The sequence below is a fragment of the Lepidochelys kempii genome, chromosome 3 (genome assembly GCF_965140265.1).
Source record: "Lepidochelys kempii isolate rLepKem1 chromosome 3, rLepKem1.hap2, whole genome shotgun sequence".
In the NCBI taxonomy this organism is placed as follows: Eukaryota; Metazoa; Chordata; order Testudines; family Cheloniidae; genus Lepidochelys; species Lepidochelys kempii.
Window position 1 is genome coordinate 125619361 of NC_133258.1, and position 23315 is coordinate 125642675.

Sequence of the window (23315 nt, forward strand, 5' to 3'; positions counted from 1 at the left end):
AGGCTTTGAGACTTTGTGCTGCTGGGCTTTTATTGCAGTGTAGATGTACCCTTAGTGAAACAATTTGAAATCATGCTCTGTCTCTAGTTGCAGGTGTAAACACCTTTAAAAAGAGCTGCTAGGGACTTCATACTCCCAGCTATCTTTTTACTTTTAAAAAAAGAGCGTTTACAAAACCTAATTTTAATAGAAATGTGCTTGTGACGTCTAATGTCAGTAAACAGTTTTTGTTTGATATGAATGTTTAAATGCATGCATACATCCTAAACACTGCAGCATTGTGCCAGTGCTTTCCTTGTGGTTTGAGCTTTGTGATCCTGGAGTGTTTCTTGTAGTCCATGTATCTCCTTCTGGCAATGTTGCTGTGTTCCACAATAGTGCTTTCCGGCAGCATTTGGCAATTCCTTCCTTTCACTGTCCACTGCCAATGGGAATTCCACTGCTCCTGGCTCCATGGAGTCAGCAGAAAGCAAAGGTGTGCTTGGCTCCTGACTGCACAGCTAAGTAGTGCTATGGGAATGAAGAACCAAAACTATTGGCTAGGAGGAATGGAATAGGGTCAGTGAGAATGGGCAATAGAAGAGCATGGGAGAGGGAAATGGGGGGTGTTTTAGAAATTGTGAAAAGAACTAGAGAATAAATAAGGGAGATAGAGGGGGGAATAGAGAAGATGAGTTTTAGGACTGGATGTAAATAGATGGAGAGGAAAACTCTGATGCAAGAGACTCAGTGGAAGAGAGAACAAAGAAGGAAGAATAGAAGGCAGGAGTGAATGGAAGAGAGCAAGTAAAAGCATAACTTTAAGGCTAAAGTAAACTATTATGCATGTTCAGTTAATTAACACTCCCTCAAGGGGGAGAATGCAACTGGACTTATAGTTAATGTAATATTTCTTTGTATATGCAGAAAAGATATGGCTCTTGGCTGCATATCACAAAACGGACTAACTTTTTGCACTTAATTCATCTTGTACAAGAATAAAAATTAATTTGAAAATTTTCATTTTTAATAATCTAAGATATTAGTGCTACAGTTAAGGACCTTTGTTCAATAAAAATTGTAACCTTACCATATGAATTTAATTATGCGTACTTTTAGCTGCACTCAACTATTGCTGTTTTTCTGTCTCTCTGCAAATGCTAGGACTCTAAATGCTCTCAAAAAAAGTAAATTGACCCAAAAATTAGAAGTTCTAGTTTTGTGGGAAATTCAGCTTGCAATGTGCATTTACAGGTTGTTGATCTATTACTTTAGTTCTTGGGTGATACTAGAGGTTTAGTGCGGAAGGATTAATATTATTTAAGTGCCAAAGTCTACGTTTTATTTTAATATGTAATTATGTGGACTTGAATAAAAATTCTCCTATGGGAACCTGATTCTGTTGTGGAAAATGGAAAAGAAGTTTCAAGTGTAGGTGACAACTTAAACCCCCCTTTTTAAGAGAAGTGTATAAAATTACAAAAGTAATAGTAATCCTTACTGATACTCTTATAGTCATCTAATATTAATTCTTTCTACTAGGTTGCTTGCACTACACTGCAGCAAAGTATTAAGCATTTCTGCATAATCTGCACTACAATGCCCTGTGTCAGTGGTTCCCAAACTGGGGTTCGTGAAATGTTACAGGGGGTTCTTGGGGAGGGCGGGGGGAATCCCTAATGGTGGACAGAGCTGTCCCTAGGGACCCTGGGCAGCCCGGCACCCCTGAACTTCCAAGAGCTAAGCAGATCAAAGCAAGCACATCTATCACACTGAGGAGATTTAAACTTCAAGACTCCTTATAAGAAATGAAAAGAGGTGAATATTTTTTGCTGTTTTTAAAATGAAATAGACAGCTAGTACTGTTTTTAAAATTATTATGAAGAACAAGTTTAAGCTTTGTTGTATAGTGTGTCATTTGCCTGGACTGCTGAAGACCTGAATGCTTGTGTAGGAGGAACTCTGAGTTGGCTTCTTACATCCCTTCATGCTGTTTCACATCTGATACTCCTTGATGAAACATAGGAGCCTTGTCTTATAACAGGCTTATTCAAAGTGATAAAAGCTATGAAAGTGAGATCTTGGAAGAGTGTTGCCGTTTTCATAATGTAATAAAAATACTGTAATGATAAACAATAAATAGTATGCAATAAGCATGTCATAAAAACAAATTTTATATTTCCAAGATCACTGCTCTTCTAATTTATACTTGGGTAAAGGAGAAAATCCCTGGAAATACTCATTTTTTAGGAGGGGGTTCGCAAGACTTGACATTTTAGTGAAAGTGGTTCACAGGTTGTTAAAGTTTGGGAACCACTCCCCTATCTTAATGCAGACTGATATGTCAAAACAGGGCAACACATGAATAATCCTTGTGGTATAACTCTTGGGCCTAACAATTAATGGTTCACTTATTAGTAGCTAAGCGTAGCCATAGAGCATTGTTTTTTTTTTAAAAAGTCTAATCTTTGTTTTACATTTTAGCACTGTGACTGCTTTTAAGAACTAGTTTCTTTACTAATCTGTTTTGAAAACTTGCATGTATTGTAGGTGTATTAATAGTGTTCTAAATGCTGACTCTTTAGTTGTAGTGATTTGAAATATAGGGCTAAGAAAATATATATACTTTGTTTCCATTTAAAAAAAACCTTCTCTCTTTTAGACATGAATAAAGGCTGGCAGATTTTCTTCACTGGACAGAGAGGAGATTTAAAGTAACTTGTTTCATACTCCTTATGCTATATTTTGAATGCTTTTTAAAAAAACACAAGTTGGAAATCAAATTAATTATCTTGAAGTGGAATCTTGCTAAACCCTCACGGAATTGTTTGTCATTGATTCAACTGGATTGAACATATTTGCAACTACAGGCTTGGTCATCAGCCATAGACGACAACTTGGAGCTGAAAACATCCCCTCAACTGTAAAGAAGATAGATGTTTTTTAATATTGGACTTGAAGTGGCTTAACAACGAACACACCTTAAAGTAGTGGACTCACTGCAGCCTCATTTTTGTTATTTCTGAAGTGTCTTATTACATTCTTCATTTTCTAATTCCTGTCTTGAGGTCTACTGCTTACATTTTTGTTTACATAAGTGACCTGTTTTATTAAAATACTCTGGCTGTCAAGGTACTCACTTCTTCAAATTGAAACTTGCAATGGAGGAATTTTACAAGCAGTGGGAATGCTTCATAGCTATGGAGATTACTGACCCTAGCAGCTGACTTCAGCATGTTGTCTTCTGTCCACAGGATATTAATACTAAAGGTAATGCACTATGAAGGAATATTTACTTATCAGGTGTGCAGTGGTGATTGTATCTATATACAATAACATGCAGCACCAGCCCCATTCTTCCAACATTTTAAAGCCATGATCAGTAATTTGTATTCATCCATGCATAAATTGCATGAAAGTTGGCCAGTTTGGTCGAGGGATGGAGATATTGGCTAAACTTGTTCTAAGCATCACAGCTGTAAAATGGGTCAGAAAACCAAAGATGATAGCCTGTCAATTTCACTGATATTACATTTCCTAAAGAATCAGATAAAACATATAAAGATGGTTCAAGTATGTAAAACTTTGATCAATTTAAAACATTGCCTTTAATATCTCACTCATGATGGATGATTTTCTATGGATGTTTCCCTCCTGTTCTCTGATAACCTTCACAGGTGGGTAGGTCTTTACTGCAGGGATTGGAAGCAGCAGAACTGTCAGTCAAGGAAGCAGTGCCTGAGGGGACCTACTCATCAACTGATAGTCTCAAATTATTTTGCTTCCAAGTAATCTGATTTATGACACCTATGAGTTGTTTGCATTCTTTCAGTAGAGAACCATTATTTCACCGTCTTTTGGTGTTTTTTCAAGTCTGCTCTCTCTTCTGCTGAGTTGGTCTCTCCCCTCACAGTGCTAAGTGTCCTCCTCTGCCACAACAGCCAGTGATGTGTTTGATTTGCAGAATGGCTGATGAGCCCACTTGTGTGTGAAGTGCAACGTCTCCCACAGCATGACACGCAATAAGCTTGTTGCATCCATTAAAAAACAAACATCTGAAACTGAGCACATTTAATTTTATAGTGAATGTTTAGAAGCTTACACTATAGATTTACATGTAGATTTTAGATTAAAGAATTATGAGTTAAGTGTATTTCTGACCAAATGCCCATAAGTAGCCTGTCTGCCTTCTTTGATTAAGTGAAAGCTTGTCTTGCATCTAAGTCATTGTTTCTTAAACTAGACTTCTCTACTTTTTAAAAAATCTTCCTCCTTTGAGTTCATCACTCAGCTTGCAAGAGCTCAATGAGAAATTATTGTTGATTTTATCACATCAGGATAAACTGCAACAACAAAAGCATCAACTGGTTCACTGGGGTATGTTCCAACAATTAATACTGTAGATCAGTTAAAGATTAGGAACCCAGCCAAATTGTACAGTAAATTATCTATTTTCACAAGACACATTTATCATCTGTTTTGAACCACTCCATAGTAGCACTGCTTTAGAGCCAAATCCTGCTGTAATTAAAGTGAATGACAACCTTCACTTTGTCTTCAATGAGATCAAGATTTTGGCCTGTAGGAAGTTCAATTACATTTAGTACAGTGATTTCATAATCTAGGTACATCACAATGTGTGTGGGTTACAACGTAAAGATCTACGTAAACCTGCAATTCCATTGCTGTTGTGAGTTTCTGTATTTTAGTCATCCTTTTCTACTTTAGAAAATGGATTCTTTGTCCACATAAGTAGTCCAGTAGGTAACTGTTGACTTAGCTTCCTAAAATTTAAAAAAAAAAAAAATTAAGATCAGAGATGTATACATTTATAACTGTATTGAGGCATTAACCTACATATGTATTAGGCTGCATATTCAACATTTTTGGTTGAAACAGCTTGTGAGAGCATGTTGTAATACTTTGTTATAAAATTTCTATTTCTCTATTGTGCCACCTTGCTTCATGGGAGTAGTAGTTTGGGTTCCCATTCCCACCCCCGCCCCATAGGCTGAGCTTCCTTCCCAGAGCACATCTCCCAGCATACAACGTGGTCACCCCTCTGCCCAAGTTGTGTGGTGTGCCTTGAGTCTCACATTACTTCAATTGCATCATTGGTGATCTAGTCTGGCCAGGTGGCCTGGGCTATAACGGAGAATGGGGAGATCAGACAACTCCCATAAAGCCATGCAACACACTAAGGAAATGGAAATCATTGTTGAACTGACTCTAAATGAATTTTTTTTGGCGGTTCAGTTCAGCTAACCAAAATGAAACATTTTTGATTTGGGAATGTTGAAACGTTTCATTTTGATAAAAAATGAGAAACTCTTTTGCTATTTCCAAACTGATTTTTTTTGGAATTTCCATTTTGCAAAAGAACTGATATTTCAATTTTTTTGTCCCAGTTTGGGATAAAAATGGTAAAGTATTGGAATTTCTCAAAGGACAAAAATTCTGAATTTTTGCTCTACTTCTGATGCCCCTAAATAAAACTATACTAGTGGCCTATATATGAGCAAAGGGATTTTTTTAAATGGGAGATTGTCAAAGCTAAAGCTGTAGGCTTTACTTTAAAGTAGAAGATGGCTGTAGAAGCCCATCCTCTCATTCTAATGTTTGGCAGAGATGTTGGTAACATTTAAGGTTAGGGTCCTGCAGTCTTTACTCATACAACTCCTACTGAAGTCAGTTGCAGGGGAGGAGCGATTCCCTTTGTAAAAGCTGGGCACAATGGGACTAGAGTAGTAGGGGATTGCTTTGAGATTTGCACATAAAACAAGATGAAAAATCCCTCTTTCCCAGTAAATATTGGTTTTAGTCTCCAAATTTGCTATGATAGTTTTTCACAGGAGAATTTAGTTTTCTATTTATTTTTTTGGGACAAGATTTAATAACTTTTAGATGGAACTTATTAAAATATTCCCTCTTCAAACTCTTTCACTGTTTTCCTCGTATTTCTGTGGTTCTCTAAAATTAAAAAAAAAATTTAGGTTTTTCATTTCACACATCAACTCCTCTTTAAGCTGATATAGGTGTACAGGAATGGGAAATATTAAAGTTATTGCAGTAATTTGTCACAGCCAAATGGTTTTGCCAAAGAAAACTACTGGACACACTGACTATATGTCATCCTCCACACACTGTTACAGAGCTAGAGATGTATGAAAAAAGTGTTTTGTACGGTGGGACAGAAAGGAAGAAACAGAAGTGTGGAGAAGACATGGGGAAACATGAATGTTGGGGAGATAAATAGCCACATTAAGGGAAGGCGGAAATACAGAAGTATAAGGTGGGTGAGCACTAGCAGTTTTCTGTCCTCTTCCCTTGATAGACAGCCCAACATGGGGCACCAGTACATGGGTGCTGCAGCCTGGTGCCTTGGCCAGCTGTAACCAATAACCTTAGGCTTTCCACCAGGAGAACATCTATAGCTCTTCTCTGGCTCAAAGTGGTTTAATTCTCCAGCAATCTGCAATAGGTCCATCCAGTGGAGAGGGTAGGAGTACTCCCCTGCTGCCTTCTAGCTGTAATCTCCCCATGTTCCCTAATATCTTTTCTCCCTCTTCCCCAGCAGGCCCACTCCCTGCCTCATGCTCCATATGTCCTGCCATGCCTTGCTCACCCCTATAACTTCCTTGTGATGCTCTGATAAACCCACCCCTCATTGCCCCAATATAGTCCCACTCACCCTGAAGGCTACTGGCCAGCAAAAGGATTGGTAGCAAGGGTCTTGCTCTGATGAACCTCTTAAAGGTGGAGAAGCTTTCTTGGTGGTGAACCCTAAGACATTTGCCAAACCCAGACTGTGTCTTTGTTGTGGCAGGGTATGCTGGGCTTGTTAGCATAAGTAACTGCAAATTCAATCCTCCCCTCTGCCTGACTTCCCACCATTTCAAAGGGATAAAGCAGTGGATGAATGATGCTCCTATAGAGCAGTTTAAGTGAAAAGAAGGATCTCCCCCCACCCCACCAATGTCTGAGTTTCTGCATGTATTTGTTGGTCACTTGGCCCAATTTCTGACCTTTGTTCTGTGTTTACAGCTTCCACTGATCTCAAGGGGAGCCCTCTGTGTGCATTGGAAGGTAGAATTTGATGCTATAATAGCTCTGTTCTCAGAGTATTACAAGGAACTTTTAATCTATGGGGTAAAAGTGTATGACAGCTCCTCCAGGCTATACAGCACTGACCTGATGGGGGACAAAAGAGTAAATAAAAATACATGCCACATCTGGATTTTTCAGAACCACATCTTCCATGGTAAGAGAGAGGCACAGTGATCATTTCTTGAGGGGCAAAGGTATTGTTATTGTATTTCTGATCCTCCAAACTATAAGACACATCCAAAACATCTTTAGAAAAGCTTAGTAGAAATAACCAATCTAAATAATTTCTCAGTGTATTTATCTGTATTACAGTGCTGTGGTAGCAACCTCATAACTATGGTTGAGATAGATTTTCTGTTCTAAACTTATGATTTTTGCTTTTCATTTTCTTCTTTTGGATAGAGAATATCCAATCTTTTTCTCATACTCTCTTAACTTTCGGGTGCATTTTAACTCCAGAATAGATAACATGGATTTTATTTGCACATGAGAACAGTTGACTGGTAAGAAATATATTAACAAGCATTCCTACAGTCAGATAAACTCGATATCAGCTTGATTTTAAAATTTCCAACTTGGTATGCATGGCACATAGTCCTGGATGAGGAGTATGTGCTTTGCTTGAAGAGATCTAGTTTCAAAATAACAAAATTATGGACATTTTAAAATGTATCCTGAGTTTGCACAGCAGGTTTAATCTTAACTTCAGAAGCAAGCGCCAGGGTGTGATGCTCTGAATATTCACCAGCGAGGGTATTTGAAAGCTCACACTTACATGTATTTTAATGTGTGATCACTCTTAAGAGCTGCAATGTTTCAAGTAAAATTTACAAAAGGAATAAGGGGATGGAACCCTTATTATACATCATATAACAAATTTCTATTTCCAGTCTAAATTAAAGAGCATAGGCAAAGCATGTAGCATACTCACATTTCAACAGCTCCTTTATTTTCATGTTGTTTCTCCTTTGAATTGTTTTTCATTTCTTTAAAAACTAGGCGTGTTTTGGAGAAGCCCCTGTGACATTGCTCATGCGGTTTCCTATCTAGCAAAATGGGAAATGTGCTTCCCTCTATTCCTCTTTCAGTGGAGCTGTTTCCAGGTTGTTTATGATGACTTGGAAACAAGTATTCCATCTTGGGATAACAGAAGCACAAGAGGAGGTTACACAAAGCAGCCCTGCATTTTCAAAGCAGAACACTGCAAATTGTTCTTGTAAAAAAAAAACAAAAAAAAACCAAACCCCAAATGATATTGGAAACAAGGCACCTGGCAACATAATATGTTCAATTCAACCTCATATTCATATTGTGATTCATATTTGTTAGTTACTAGAACTAGATGATCCTCTTCAGACAGATAGCAGTTTTAGACTCTAAAGGAGACGCTCTCCCTGCTGTTCTGTGACCACTACTTCAGCTGGAATCATGCCAGTAGGGTCATACTCAGAGCTGATATCCAGTTGAAGTGCCTATAAAATCCAGACCATGATATAGCTCAGTGAACCATGCAGGAGACACTTTGAAAGAAAAGTTAATGAAATTTCCTTTTCAATCCAGCATCATAAATACCTGAAACCAGTGTAGTAATAAAGACCATTATCCAGTGTAAGATACACCCTTTGTGGACTGTGATGCTTTTTGGTATTTTTCAATAAACAGGCATCTCCAGTCATTTGGAACAGAAGAGAAATTATTTCCTTTTAATTTGAAATAACATTTCTTATTTATGCTCATAATCTGTCATACATCAAATGGGAATGCAAGAGATGATTTTTACCAGAATTAGATTGGCTTATTCCCTCAGTCTCCCTTCAGCTTTCATATATTTCTATAGCTTTTATTATTAGAAAATGAATCTAGTGCCACCTTTTTATGGCATTTTATAAAGATAGAGCCTACTGCCGATTCCATTGAGTCAATGGGAATTTTACTTTTGACTTCAGTGGAACCAGGATTGGACCCGGGGGGGGGGGGGGGGAATGTTTCTCTGCCTTGAAGAGTTTTTGCATTATTTTAGCCATAACACATAACTACAATGTTACAATAAGAACTGTTAGAATTATTCATAACAATAAGACCACCAAACCAGTTTCCTGGGTCGGAGAGTTTTGATTAGCTCCTTGTGGAACCAGACGTCTTTAGAATATAGACCCCTCTGGTTGCTCCATTGCCCACTGACCAGCTAGAAGGAGACAGGAGCCAATTATCTTCTTGCTCCCCACAATCTCTAATTTAAACCTGTGTCCAGCGTTTCTTGAGCCTGGTTCCCCATTTAGCTGAACTCACCCTCCCTCTCCACAGTTGTATAGGACCTGTGTTTTTAGGATGTTGTGGATCTGACCAATCACCTGGGTCAGGAAGGAATTTTTCTTATCAGGGCCAAATTGTAGGTGATTGAGTTTTTTTCGTCTTCCTCATAGCCTCATGGAGACACAGTTAGGCTAAATAGGAATAGGACTTAACATTAGGAATTGTATGACTACTTAGTCCATTGCAACTTGTAGCTGGTGTCCAGTGCAGATAAAAGGTCGAAAGGGCCAGCACCCAGAAATAAGAAACCTGGAATTTCACTGATGGACCTCAGGCCTATGGGGAAAAGGGAGACCTGAAGTCTGCACGGAGCCAGGTCCTTCTTTGATACGTCTATCCTCTTCACAAGGAGGAGAGTGAGAGGATTCAGCAGAGCAATCTGAATCCTAGGGGTAGGCAGTGCAGAGTCTAGCCTGTGGTATGGGCGACATGATAGGAGCACTGTAAACCCCACATTGGATCCTCTTCTAGGCCTGGAACAGGGAAACAGGGCAGTAACACTGGGGAGGGGTGCTAAGTTTAGTAAAGTTTTGGCCTGCTGTTTAAAATCCATCCCAATGTCTGTCCTCAGCCACCTGAATGTCCTGATCGAGTCATCCAATGAATTCTAACATATGTATTGAAATAGATTATTCACTTATACATTTTGTCATTATTTGACCAGCTCTATAGATAATGGAATAATAATTTGTATATGATTTATTCTATACATTTTCCCCATTAATTGCTAAATTATTTATTAGCAAATAACTTTTTGACCAGTTGTAATTTCAGACAGACAGAGGAAACTGCTTATGGTGAAGTAAGATACAGACAAACTCCATTTATAGTGAAGTAGAATGAAAGTTCCTAACAGTTTCTGTGCCATGCAATGTGCAAACTGCAATTCCCATTACACTGAGCCTCTGCTAAGAGTAAAGGTTTTCTATTAAAAAAAAATCAAAAACAAAAACCCAATTTCATTGTAAGTGGGCTTCACTGATGACTCAAGATCTTAATAAAAACTGGCAAGTGTACAAAGGAGATGTAAAGAGAACTTTTATGCACAAAAAAGGTGGCATACTCGAGCCCAACATTTTAAGATTGCAGTGTTTAGAGTTAGAACCTAAAACCCATATTTAGGCAATTAAAGAAGTGACTTGATTTTCACAGGTGCTCAGCACCCACATCTCCACTGAAAAACGGGTTACTTATTTAGTGATTTAAGACCCTGATCCTGCAAACACTGATGCATATTTGCAGTATCAAGGCTTAAATATGGATTTAGGAACCTAATTCTAAAACATCCAGGTCTAGAAAGATTGGTCCTACTTCTCTTCTGAAACACTTAATGCTGTTTTCTTAACAGTAGTAGTAATCTATGCAAGTAATGTCCAAAAGACTCAGAAAATGTTTTAGTGAAAACCATCTCTTACACACAATTGTATACAAAACATGTTTTTTAATCTGTTCTGTGTGGAAAGTATGCTTCTAACAGAATATATGCCTAGGGGAAGTCACACAATCTTTATTTTACAATACATTTATATTATTCTACATCACTGCTCACATTCTCTTGTGTTAGGTCCCACTTACGTGGTGGGGACACAGGTCATGTTCGCACTACACCTTTTTAAAGTTGTATAACTTGACTTGGAAGGATAAAATTTTTATCAGTAAACGTCAGTAATCATCAATTTTATCATCCACAGTCCCAAACACAAGAAAAAATATTTCCATCAATAATAATCAAAATGGGCAAAGTAAGAAAAATTCTGCTTGAGAACTTATACGTTTGCTTTAAGAATATTTACTCTGTGTATTTTGACATGTGATGTTGACAATTTGTGTTTTACTGGTTATAAAAGCTTTAACTTTTTGAATCTCAATGTCTATTGTCATTAAATAACCACTGTCTGACCACTCTCATTGTCTGGCCCCTGTGTAATTTCCTGCAACTGTGAAACCTTAAAAACAATAATGATCTTAAAAAAAAAAAGCTTTCAAATAAATATTGATATTATTTGTCAAAATTATAAACAAATAAAAATCAAATTCTGCCAAGCCTAGGTATAACCAAGTCCCCTAATAATGCCTTACTCCATTCCCCTGCTTTTAGCTAACATGTAATACTGCAAAGGAGATTGAAAATGAGGGAGGAGAAAAACTGTGGCCCCACTAAAGTTGATGGGAATTTTGCCTTTGACTTTAATGGAGTCAAGATTTCACCTGGGTTTAGTTTATTTAGTTTGAAGTTTATTTTAGCTGTTAGGTAAGTAGGAAGCTAATAGTGCGGACTGATTCAGGCATAATACATATAGGAATTGTGAAAACTTCCGCACATAGTTCTACTAATGACCCTCTGGCCTGAACCCTAATATTTCAATCCTGGGCCTCTACAGAGACTATCAATTGTAACAAATTGTGTGGTGGTTTTGTAAGGTGAAAGGCCAGTGCACAAATCCACATACCTACCACTGATCTGTCTGATATGCAGTCTGGACTTTGAAGCATACTGTAAAGCTTTAAAATAAAATCATATTCTAGGCATGTAGCATTTGTAGTGACAGTCAAGAAAAGCGCTTTAGTTATTACTTTGCGTTGGTGAACTATTCATTAAGACACTTAAGAAAAACAGCATTAACAGTAGTAGTAATCTATGCAGAAGGTACAGATGATAGCAATGACCATTTGACTACTAACCAGATCACGGACACTGTGCTCTTTTTCAGCAACTGCAAACTGGCCATTTTTCTCCAGCAGCCTGTTCCAGGTAGCACCAAACAGAGAAAAGCAAATTTAGAAGAAAGCAGTGAGGATCATCACTCTTTAAATACACAGCAGATGTTATCATAACTAGAGCTGAGCAAATATTTAATTTTTCAAACTGGTGGCCATGCTAAGGGGGGGAAAAATCCCGCTTTGGTTAATTTCAAATCAAAACTGAATTGTTTTTTCTCACCAAAATGAAAAACTGGAAAAAATAGTTTCAGATAGATTTAACTTGAAATGAAACATCATTGTGAAATGAAACATTTTGACGTTATTAAAAAAATTTCCCTCTTTTTTTTATTCAGCTCTAACTCCTTACTGAATATGACCTGAATTAGAGGATAGATTTGGTCGCTCCGAAACTACATTTTTGGGCATATTTACCATTCTCTAAAAAAAAATTTGCCCAGCTTAAATGATAACTCCTAAATAGTGTTCTTTGAGAGTCACCTCTGTCCATTCCCACTTACAGATATGGCATCTGACATTGAGATACGGAAGCACCTTGAAAACTTGTGTCTGCTGGGAGGACACATGAAAGATCTTGTGAGAGGATGACATCATTGCCCTACTTTGAATGAAGGACTGCAACTACCTCAGTTCCTTCTCCCTAACTACCGACTGAGTCCTCATGTTATATAGAGCTCTGGGGCAGAGGAGAAGGCAGATGGGTAGTGTGAATGCACAGAGATGACTCTTGAAGAATGACAGTTCACTTTTCTTTCTTGTTTGAGGCCCTCTGTGCATTCCCACTTATGGGAGATTAGCAAGTAGTGTCCCACCAGATGGAGGGTGGATGAGGAGTTCTTAGATAAATATGAACTGTAGCATTGCTCTCCCAAACTGGTCATTGACACGAGATGCTAAATCCAGGGAGTAGTGTTGTAATAACTGGGGGCCTGCACAATTACAGTAAACGTGTTCTTAACTGTAAATACTGTAAGAACGTTTATTAGCGGTCACAAGAACCTATAGCAACAAATGTTGATAGGAAAATGTGCAAAAGCAAGAGACTGAAATAGTCCAAACACAAAGGACTACTGATATAAAACTCAAGGACTGTATTAAAATTATGCCTGGTAAGTGTAAGACCAGAAATTAATGAACCAAAATTGGTGCGTTGGAAAGTACGCCTAGTGAATGAACAAAACAATGAAGGAATGGACTATTCTGCCCATTGCTACTTTTTGGGGGTCCTAAAAAAGAGACGGTGGGCTGAAAATTAGCAGAGGCTACTGGAATGCTGGCTGTCTGAAAAAAAAGGGAAGAAACGAGCTCCATCATTTTCACCCTTGCCATCTCCTGGGAGCCTGGACCTTCTTCATCCTGATCCTGAGATGTCCTGACCAGACCAGGCCAAGAAAGAGGGACCCAGATGGCATCTCCAGTTGTACTGGCTACGTCTGAATCCCGAATACCACCTGGGATGGGAGACTTTATTCTCCCATCCCACCCATCCCTCGTGTGTCCTTTTCCTTCCCCCACCTTACTTCTTTTCTTTCCTATCCCTCTCCTTTTGTCTAATAAAAGTCTGGCTTAGCGGGCCAAGACTTCATATTTTGCAATGCTGCTATAAGCCTGTGACTAGAAAGAGGCCGTTAAATACAGTGCCCTAAAAAGTCATACTGTGGTACAAGTCTGTCAGGTCTCAGAGGGTATGTCTCCTCTGCAATTAAAAACCTGCAGCTGCTCTCGAGGGGCTCGGACTAAGGGACAGTTTAATGACTGTGTAGACATTTGGGGTCAGGCTGGGTTTTAGGACCCTGCAAGGTGGGATGGTCCTAGAGCTCAGGCCCAAATGTCTACACTGCAATTAAACAGACCCTTAGCTCAAACCCCGCAAGCCTGAATCAGTGGACATGGGCCAGCCACCAGTATCTAACAGCAGCGTAAACATACCCAGAATGACTACTAAGACTATGTGCTGTGCCTGTGTTTTTCCAGCAGTGAGGTTACAAATGAGAGTCGACACTAGAGACAAAAGCTGCATGGCGGCTGAAATGGCAGCTGAGCACTTAAGTCCTCCTTGGAATCCCATCTTTAGTTTATCTGCCTTGGAAAGATGAAGGGCTCAGCCAGCCCTCCTAGGATTTGTACCAATGACTCCAAGGAGACTTGGTATTCCAACCTCACGTGTAGACCATTAAGTGACTTATGAACTATATCAGCTAACACAGCTGTGTGTTAAAAACAGAAAAATACAGCACACGAAAATGTCCCGACTTAACTTGCACAAACATCTTCATACAGTTTGTTCATAACATTAACTGACCTCTTGGAAGACGTCATATTAAGAAGGGCGAGATGATACATATGATGCAAGTAAATCAGATGTCGTTCATGGTGGAAATGCTTCCCAGTCCTTTTGAAAGGTTTGCGCTGTAAATAAAAAATAGCATGTAACAACTTATACAAAGTACGAGTTTATTGAGCAGAAGGTTGAAAATTCAAAGCAACTTTTATATTCAGGAAGAATGAAAGACGATGATTACTTTTAGGTTTCTGTACTAACTCTTACCTCCTGAAATATCTATGCACTTGATTCATTTGAAAAAGTTTTGAGCTTTGCACTCAATAGGTCCTACTACCAATACTGAAACAGTCTAATTTATTACAGTGACATAAACCCATAGTAACAATACAGAAGTCAATTTACACCTTGTATGTCAGATCAGCATGAGCCCAGTAAATTTTTAATTTAGTTTAATTTTCATCAAAGGAAACGTAAGTTTTCATATAACATACATTTTAAAAACACTGATACTTTTAATATTCACAGTCACCTGCAGCACACTTCCAGCTGCATTTAGCTTTCCCTAAAGTTCTAGCTGTCTGGTGCACTGAAACAGCTTATCCTAAGAGGTAGTGCCTTCCTCTTATTTTGATAAAGTTCATTCCTATCACTTTGTGGCTGGTCTGGTTACCCACAAGTCCACCCACTAGTACACTTCTCCCAGTTTGCATAGCATACAAATGCTTCCTACATTAATAACTACACCTGAATAATAATTTTTAGCTGTAATCATATTTTATCATTACATGGATCTCCTTTGGCTCAATCTTCTTCTAATTTATTCATAAGTTTGGCCTTCTTTGTAACCTGAACAATTCTCAACACCCAGGGATTGAGTTAGCCAATAACACTTCCATAAATAAAACAAAATAGAAAAGTTGTTTTATTTTTAATACAAATGGTTTGGTTTCTGGAGTTTTGAGCTACTTAAGGGCCCAGTCCAAAGCCCATTAAGTGAATCGGGGTCTTTCTACTCTCTTCAATGGGCTTTCCATCAGACCCTAGAAGCAGGATCAGTTTTTAATCAATGACTGAAGTAAATGGCCTGCTATACAGTGCCTTCCACATTCGACCCTCTCTGCAACCCTAATAAAAATCAATAGGCTTATATGAGTGAAATGAAGAGCAGAACTTGTCCCAGTCTATATGCTCAATGGACTGCTCAAGTACATTTAAAAAAACCTGTTCTCGTTACTTGTACTGTACCCCCATCATTGCATAGCCCTTGTATGTAAAAGACCAGACAAAAAGTCATTTCGAATACATGCTCAAAACAGCTAATGAAGTTATACACAACTTATATACAGGGATAAGTTGTAAATACCAAATGGCTAGTGTATGTGTTTTAAATTTTATTTAAGAAAAATTGACTTAATATACTATGTTCTCAATCCTCTAATGACCTCTGCATGGACAGATGCCTGTGCTTCAATAATCTGCCTATGTGGAGCTCATTGCAGGGTCAGAGCCTTTTATTATTCATATAAATATGTATATGCTATGAAGCATTATGTACATTTATGGTGCAATTTAAATAACCATTTATAAAGGTCCATATACTGCAAAGACTGAAATGTGTGTAACTTTACATTGATTTCAGTGGGACTACTCATGTGCATAAAAGTTATACAATAGAGAGCAAATACATCAATACTCATCTACTGAAATAATTAAAAAAATAGTAATTTCTCCACCCTGAAGGAAAATTATTACGGTAAAAAGTGTCACCCAAAAATCCTTCCACATTTTGCTGACTAAGTTATTTTAACTGGTCTGGTTATGAAAAGGGTGTTTCTTTGTTGCGGACATTTCCTTTCCTTGTCTTATAGTTTTGCCTTTAAAGCCATGTAGACAGATACAGATGGACAGATAGGTGTTTTGTTTTGTTTTGAAAAAGCTTTTGTGGTGAGAGAATCACTGTAACCAAGGTTTCATTGACATGAATGGCAAATAGGCAAGTTTACAGCAGGATTAAGCTAATTGATTAGAAAGCCTGATTGTGTCCCTGAAGGGCTGGATCCCTGAAGTGAACTGCATGGACAGAGGCACTGGATTTAAAAGAAAGCTTAGAAGAAGGTACAGAGTTGGCCTTGTCATTTTGGGGGTAGGGTAGTGGGGGAGGAGCCTGGCTTGTGAAATAATTTTTCACTGACCCCCTCCCAAGTGTGACAGAATCCCATCCACCTTTGGCACCCCACTATGCACAGGGCCAGCCAGCCTACAGACTTTGGAGAGGGGCAGCAAGATAAATCTTTGGGATACACCCCACATTTAACTGACACCGAAGGACTAGTATGAACAGCCTCAACTCCCATCAGAGTCAATCAGAATGTTAAGGGTGCTCAACACCTTGCAGTGTCAGGCCCAAAATGTTATCATTCATAATTTGTAATCAATAAACTCACAGAGCAGCTCCTTTGTTTTGAGTCTACATTTCATTTTTCAGGAGCAAAAAAACTGTGTCTACAGGGCAGCCCTGAATATCAGAAATGTTAAGTATTGGCGAGCTTCTGACAGAAAGTCAAAACCAGCTCGCCTGGCTTTGTAGTTCTCTAATCAGCCAAGTAAAGGTGACTTGTGAATTTCAGTGGCAGGAAGCAGTTTATAGTACAGTAACCTAGCCCATTGTCTGGGCTTTTTCTGCTCAGCTTCATTACTATTACCATGATAAAGACAAGTGTTTTTTCTACTTCCCTTTCTTCCCCTTCAAGTCTCTGCTTGCTCTTGACTCTTCTGAATTTCACTTTGATACTTCGACACCTTGGCTCCTCTCCCAGACAGAATAATTACAAGGGCTCAAATAAACTTTTTTCTTTCTTTCTTTCTTTTTTCTGGTGGGGAGGGTGGGTGATGCAGAGATGTTGTGAAGATTTGTTGAAGGAAACTCACCACCTCCTGAGTTCTGGATTGCTCTTCAGGTCTTTTCTGCAATTCAGAAAGCCAAGAAAGCAGCAGCTGTGGGAAATAATTCAACTCTCAGATTTAGCATGAAAGAGATAACTAAAGTGGAGCTCACCAAATATGGCCCATAGCTTCACTCATCTTACACCAACAAGACCTCAAGCCTCTGCCTCGAGAAGTTCAGAAGCTGACGGTAATTTAAAGTAGCAGCAGAAAAGCCACAGTCATGTGATCCAAAAGTTGGATAGAATATCTAACTCAGCTGCCTTGTTCAGGTCTCATTCAGCTAAAGAAAACAGAGAGCTAAGATTTTAAATAAGCATGGTCTACTGCTGCAACTGCATTCCTGAAAACAACTGTTAGCTTGCTCAAGTGGTGTGATCCAACATATCTGAGCAAAGCAGTTAAGAGACAGGCTGGGGATTTGAAATATCCAGCTTCAGGGCAAATATCCTGATTCCGCCCATGTACATAGGCAGAGTAACTCCATTGACTTCACTGGTGAAACAGATCAGAATCTGACCTCATGTACAGAAGCCCCTAACCAGTCACATTTTAATTGAAATTATATAGAATGAAATAATTAGGCCAACTTGTGCCTTCGTGAATAGCCATGCAGCCCCAAGCACATAAATAAGGTGAATGGGTGTAAGTAACAGAAGAATTTGGCTCACTGGCTGCAGATAGGACATTATTAACATAAGGAAAAAAAACCAAAAGCATTGGTATTAATTTTTCAGTCGAACAGAATTTGTAACCTTGACAGTGGTTAAACCATATGACTTGATGGAAGGAAAGTGGGATTCTATTCCTGGCTCTGCCACTGATTCAGTGTCTGGCCCTGGGCAAGTCCCTTGACCTCTCTAAGCTTCAATTTCCCCTCCTGTAAAAGGAGAAAAATAACACGCATATATCTCCTAAGTATTAGAAGCTACATTTATTAGTGTGTTTATTAGATTTCCTGATAAAGTACATTTATTTTTATCCACTGACAAACATGGTACTACTATAATTTAGCACTTTGTTTCCAAAGCAATGCAGAAATATTAATGTCTTACTATTCAGTTGCCAATTTAAAAAGCAAATCCATTAAGAAATATTAATAAAGGGAAAAAACCCTCTGTTTTATGGCTCTTTGAAAGGGCCGCACATGGTTCAGTAATGATGCAAAGGCAAAATGCCACCTATGTCATCAACATAATTTCCTAGGGTGCCTGGACATTCTCTGGTTTCAGAGTAACAGCCGTGTTAGTCTGTATTCGCAAAAAGAAAAGGAGGACTTGTGGCACCTTAGAGACTAACCAATTTATTAGAGCATAAGCTTTCGTGAGCTACAGCTCACTTCTTCAGATGCAGTTTCCACGATATGCATCTGAAGAAGTGAGCTGTAGCTCACGAAAGCTTATGCTCTAATAAATTGGTTAGTCTCTAAGGTGCCACAAGTCCTCCTTTTCTTTTTGGACATTCTCTGGAAGTCTCCTATGCAAATACAACCGTGCTTAGCTTATGAGATCTTGAGATCCAGAGATCCCACGCTGCTAGGGCTGCAGACATAAATACACCAGAGAATAATCAATGTATTCTAGCTCACATTACACAAAGGCATATCCCAGATTCAAACATCACTGCTCTCTTCCTGACATCAGAACAATGAATTGCAACTTCATCAGCAACGTCCACTGCAGCTATTACAACAGTGGCAGAGAGAGAGAGACAGAGAGACAGACAGACCCACATACTCCTTTACTTCAATACAAAGCAAAGGTAGCCAGCTGGTGGAGAAAACTGAAAGGGCAACATAGCAGTCATTAAATCTCCAATCCATATTGCAATAGAAAACAATACACTGTGGAAATCCTGTGTTCTGGTGACCTCATAAATCACCTTGATCCAAAATACATACGGACTCTAGAAACCAGCCTCAAGAGAAGTATTTCCCTCTCAACATCTATTTTATTTACTAGGGATACTGCCACTTATTAGGGAATGAGATTACAGAAAATAGATCATCGGATGCTGTAGCTCATGAAAGCTTATGCTCAAATAAATTGGTTAGTCTCTAAGGTGCCACAAGTCCTCCTTTTCTTTTTGCAAATACAGACTAACACGGCTGTTACTCTGAAACCAGAAAATAGATCTTGTTGCTTTTTCTTTTTAACCTGTTTTCCCCCCTTACGCTGAATCTTTTCTAGAGTCTTGGGGCCTGATTCTCGTCTTACATTACTGTAGCTCTGCAGACTTCAACAGTTACTCCTGACTTACAGTGCTGTGAGACTGCAATCAGGCCCTTACGTCTTGACATGTCATCAGGCTAAGACATCATGTTATTTTATTTGTAATGCACCTAAAACCATTATGACAGAGAAAAATATAGTTTCTTAGTAAAATATGTTACCTTATATTTCTCACTACCTGATCTAAGAAACGTAATACATTGTTCTAACAACACAAGCAGCCCAGGAATTTTAAAGTTAATGTTATTTGTTCAGGGCCTCCCCCTATCCACAACATTTGCAGGTGTTGCCAATGTTTTTCATTTGAGGTGCTCCCAGAAGTATTTGTGCCAAGCTGTCAACCCACCGATATTCTGTCAGCTTCCTCATCAGTTATGCCAGGTTTCCAGAAAGAGAGAGAGAGGTAGCCCTAAATGAAAGGTTTTAGCACTACACACAATTTCATATTATTTTATCATAGTCCTATCAGGATCCATAGTCTTATCCACAGATCCTGAAGATCATGAATCTAGGAATGTTGGGGGAGTTTTTCCCCACCAAGTATCTGGTAAAAATTGGTTCCTGATAGGACTATGATGATAAAGTATTATGAATTTATACTTGACCTTTAAGGAAAAAAAATCAACACTCCTTTATCTTTTCTCAGGGAGCTGTTTGGCCACATGTGTGTTTTGTACACCTTTCAGTTAAATCAGAGGTCCAAAGCAGGGGAAAAATACAAAAGAAAGGAGCATCAAATGGACTTACAGTACTCCCTTGGAGGAGTCCGAGTTAGTAAACCATTGAATGGCTGACAGACAAAGAAAAATATGTATATGAATTAGTGTAATAGACAATATAGATAATGTCCTTCATTTGATAAATAAATGAAGTTTAACTGGAGATTATAAATATGAGTTAAAATACTCCTTTTTTCTGTTTCTGAACATCACATGTGAAACTAAAAATGATGCTTTATATACTAATTAGGTAAATTATTGTTGAGCTATATATATATATTCTTTTCCTTTCAAGCTGTCCTTTCACCTTTTTTAAAAGTTTGTCTCCTGCACTTATCTTTCATACAGGAACCCACTGAGCCAAATTCTGCTCCAGTTTATACTGGTATTTCTGAAATATTAGAGCATGATATTTTCTGTATTTATTTATTTTTAAAAAAATCACTAGTTAGGGCAATAGATGCTTTCTTGGGCAGCTCTCACAACTCAAATCAGTTTCTGTAACGTAAATCCTCCAGTTTGGAATACACCATGAAGATGAATGCCTTTGCCAGATTTATCAAAACAAAGTCATCTGAAAATATATTGTGCATGTTCCTTATCTTTTTAGATGTGCCATGATGTGGCACCCTTGTTGCATATACAGAATGAATAAGCAGATATTTCGAGTTCCCTACCCTGAAAATAAATGGATGATTATTTTAACAAAGTACATATTCAAATAAGCACATGGATCATTTGAAATCAATGTTTGATAGACTTAAATACAGTTAAAATAAACACACTCAATATGTTTGAGAATCTCCTCAATCGGAGAACTCACATTTGAAACATTTGAAACCCTCCTACACATAAAGGATCAGATTTTACGACAGACCATTTACGTCAATGTCGTTATTCCAATTTACAGTGTTGTAATCAAAATTAGACTCTAGCTTCTAAATATACAACCAGTCGAACACAGGTTTTAAAATTTTCTCTTTATCCCTCTCTTAATCACAATTAAATAAAAACTAGACAAAACAAAACCACACACACTCCAAAGGCTCCGATTCAAATACATTCAAAATGTAGTTGCTACAGCAACTGTAATTTTTCCATGGCATCATCAAAGTATGCTCTCAGGTACGCTAGTGCCAATCTGTCATAACCACTGGGGCTACCCGGGAAATTCACTTGTGTAACGAACATCAGAATTTGCTGTAAGTTAACACCATAAAGTAATCCAGAATTCTGCATATGCACAAGGGGGCTGAGTTATTGTTGCTGTGGGAACCGTAACTATGAATTTCCTGGCTTGCATGTGATTCAAATTTCAGCTTTAACGCTGCATTAATGTAGCTTTTCACACTCGACAGGCATACACTATTTTTAGCTCCGAGATTCCCCAAATGGAATACATGGTTTCCTTTAATACTGAAACTTAAAAAAATTTTAAAAGCTTTAAAAAGAAACACACACACACACACACACCAGACTTCACATTTTAATTACAGTACATTGACTAGTTCCAAGCAATTCCCCATCCACCCTTTTTTTGTTTTTCTTTTTACATTCAAGCTGGTGGCCAATATCTCAATGTACCTGAGACAGCTAATTTAAAAAGGAAGTGGTCAAAGTCATGCTTTTTTTGTAAACTTCAAAGGTGATCCCTCTCCTTCCTCCTCTTTACATTTTACTGTCTGGCTTTCTGCCCATCCTGCAGCTGTTAGCTAAGCCTGTGTTTCATGGCGTCAAACCTGCCTCCTCACGGTCCATAAAGTTACAGCAGGGATCGTGATATGCAGGTGTGGAAAAGGGAGAAGTGCAGGATGAGCCTGTTAATGATTTTTCTGGCACCCCATGCTGAGCTGCTGAAGAAAGAGAGCAGCTTGCAGAAGAGTGACTCTTTGTTTGCGAAGGTGTTCTGGGCCATATTACTTCTCCCACAGCAAAGGTGTTGGGTTTTTTGCTTTAGGAGCTGTTTACAGAAATGATTCACCTTTTATACAGCTTTTAAAAAAATGCTTTGAGGCTTTAATTAGACACAGGAATTCCATCACACCACTATGAAGACTTTTACTTTCCATTTAACCTCCCATTAGATGATTCAATGATCTTATTCAACGATATGTCCACACAATTGAGGCTGGTTGTTTAACAAAAGAAGGAAGACACCATCAAAATCAACTGGTGCTAGCTTATGTCACAAGCTTTAGTTGGAGTCCTAACACACATTTATAATTTGTTAATGTAGGTAGAGAATCCCAACTTTAAAAATGTTCATTTGCTGCTTTAAGATACAGCTAATAAGTAAGACTCTCATTCAGGAATTCACCTAACTTTAAGCATATGCTTAAGTGCTTTCCTGAATAGCGTCTAATAGATCTGCAGATTTACAGCGAAATAATTTAAATACATTTAAGTCAAGATTTTCAGAAATGGGTGCCTAAAATTAGTCTGCTACAGGCAAAAATCTCAGAAGGGCCTCAGGGTATGTCTACACACCTATCCGAGCTGTGATTGCAGCTCAGGTAAACATGCCTGAGCTAGCACAGCTAAAAATAGAAACATAGAGGCAACAGCATGGACTTCAACACAGGCTCGCAACACATGTATGTATGCAGAGTCCCCGGCATGCTGGTCACCAGCTTGTGTTGAAGCCCATGCCGCTGCATCTCCTGTGCTACTTAGGTATGCCTACCTGTGCTGCAGTGACTCCTCAGACTGCAGAGTAGACATGCCCAAGTGACGAAGGAGCCTCGGTGCCATAGAAAGCCAATGGGATGTAAGCTCACGTCATTTGAGTGTTTTTGAAAATTCTACCCCAAAGGCTATATTTAGGTGCCTAAATAAATGGGAGCTTTGGATACACAGCACTTTTGAAACCTTTCAGTCCAGTTTAGGTGCCCTAGTAGCTCATATTAATAAATACAAAATAATTTAGTAAATAACTGTAGGCAAAGTGTGAGGACTCATTGGAAGTTTAATAGGGGCTATTGGGATAAGTAGACACGGAGCACCACTTCTCTCCTACAC

At 38.5% G+C, this 23315-nt stretch overlaps 1 protein-coding gene across 6 annotated transcripts in view; it reads right to left on the bottom strand.

Annotated features, from left to right (window-relative positions):
• Positions 1 to 3464: 3464 nt before the first annotated feature.
• The window catches only part of LOC140909185 (uncharacterized), a 101546-nt gene continuing 81695 nt past the window's right edge, over positions 3465 to 23315 (bottom strand). For 4 of the 6 annotated variants that reach the window (XM_073337892.1, XM_073337893.1, XM_073337889.1 and 1 more), the window contains 5 exons: positions 17333 to 17398; positions 14423 to 14529; positions 12082 to 12142; positions 8018 to 8223; positions 3465 to 4763 (listed from right to left, as the gene is read on the bottom strand). In XM_073337892.1, the coding sequence (XP_073193993.1) occupies positions 4685 to 4763; positions 8018 to 8223; positions 12082 to 12142; positions 14423 to 14529; positions 17333 to 17398 (519 nt within the window). In that variant the 3' untranslated portion in view covers positions 3465 to 4684. Of the gene's footprint in view, positions 4764 to 5464; positions 7171 to 8017; positions 8224 to 12081; positions 12143 to 14422; positions 14530 to 17332; positions 17399 to 23315 lie in introns of those variants that run through there. The other 2 variants (XR_012158127.1, XM_073337891.1) reach the window with 2 other exon arrangements.